The sequence below is a fragment of the Bombus impatiens genome, unplaced genomic scaffold (assembly GCF_000188095.3).
Source record: "Bombus impatiens unplaced genomic scaffold, BIMP_2.2 scf_5465, whole genome shotgun sequence".
Classification (NCBI taxonomy): domain Eukaryota; kingdom Metazoa; phylum Arthropoda; class Insecta; order Hymenoptera; family Apidae; genus Bombus; species Bombus impatiens.
Window position 1 is genome coordinate 1 of NT_181884.1, and position 828 is coordinate 828.

Here is an 828-nt window from a genome sequence, read left to right on the forward strand (position 1 = left end):
GATGGATCTAATATCCTAGTTCCTCTGACATCATGTCATCGACGTTGCGTCTAAATCTGAATCCACCACCAATGCCGAAGCTGGGCGAGATTCTGCCGCCAGGACCGCGTTCAGCCTGGCTGTATCCCCTGATGAAGCCGTTCTTGTATTCACGCCCGATTTGGACACCCAAGTGTGGTTGAGCAGGCTGTCCGGGACGAATATTCAGTCCACCGTAAGCGTCCGCGTTCACTCCGTTTCTGTCGTAGACGCGTTGATGATAATCGACGTCCAAGGATGGGCGACGATCCGGTCCGCTCAATGGTTTTTGTCCATTGATAACGAGGGACCCTTGAGGGTCGGCGTGTCGTCGAAAACGAGGAGAGCCCTGAGAAAAAAAATGTGGATTCACAGTTACCGAAGAACGGGACTAGAGCCTTTTTTCATGGAACATATTCGGGCTCGATAGGAAAAGGAATTTGAAACGGAGAGGTGGAACGGGAAAGTTCACGATATGATGGCTGTAAGGCAAGTTTCGAATATCGATACTTGATCGCAGTTGTGGAATAATATTCCATTAACTAGTAATTTCGGCAAATCGACAAGCTACAAATTTTTAGAATTTTCGTTTAAAGTTTATAATTTTACGATTTTATGTGAAATAGGATAATCGGTCGATTGCTAATTTACAAAAATTTCACGTGTAACTGTATTTGGTCTATTAGTATTGGTGTTATTATGCAGGAGAATTTGAGAAATGACACTGCTAATATTAATCGAATTGTGCGATAGGGAAGCGATTTAAAAAATGGATTTCTATTGGAATTATTTAAGTTTCCTGAACGATGT

At 43.0% G+C, this 828-nt stretch overlaps 1 protein-coding gene across 1 annotated transcript; it reads right to left on the minus strand.

The window, feature by feature from the left end:
• Positions 1 to 7: 7 nt before the first annotated feature.
• On the minus strand, positions 8 to 409 carry LOC100740362 (hymenoptaecin-like; the record flags this gene model as incomplete). Its single annotated transcript, XM_003494885.2, has 1 exon — positions 8 to 409. A coding segment is annotated over one exon (402 nt), but the record flags the coding sequence as incomplete, so codon positions are not given.
• Between the last annotated feature and the right edge of the window lie 419 nt (positions 410 to 828).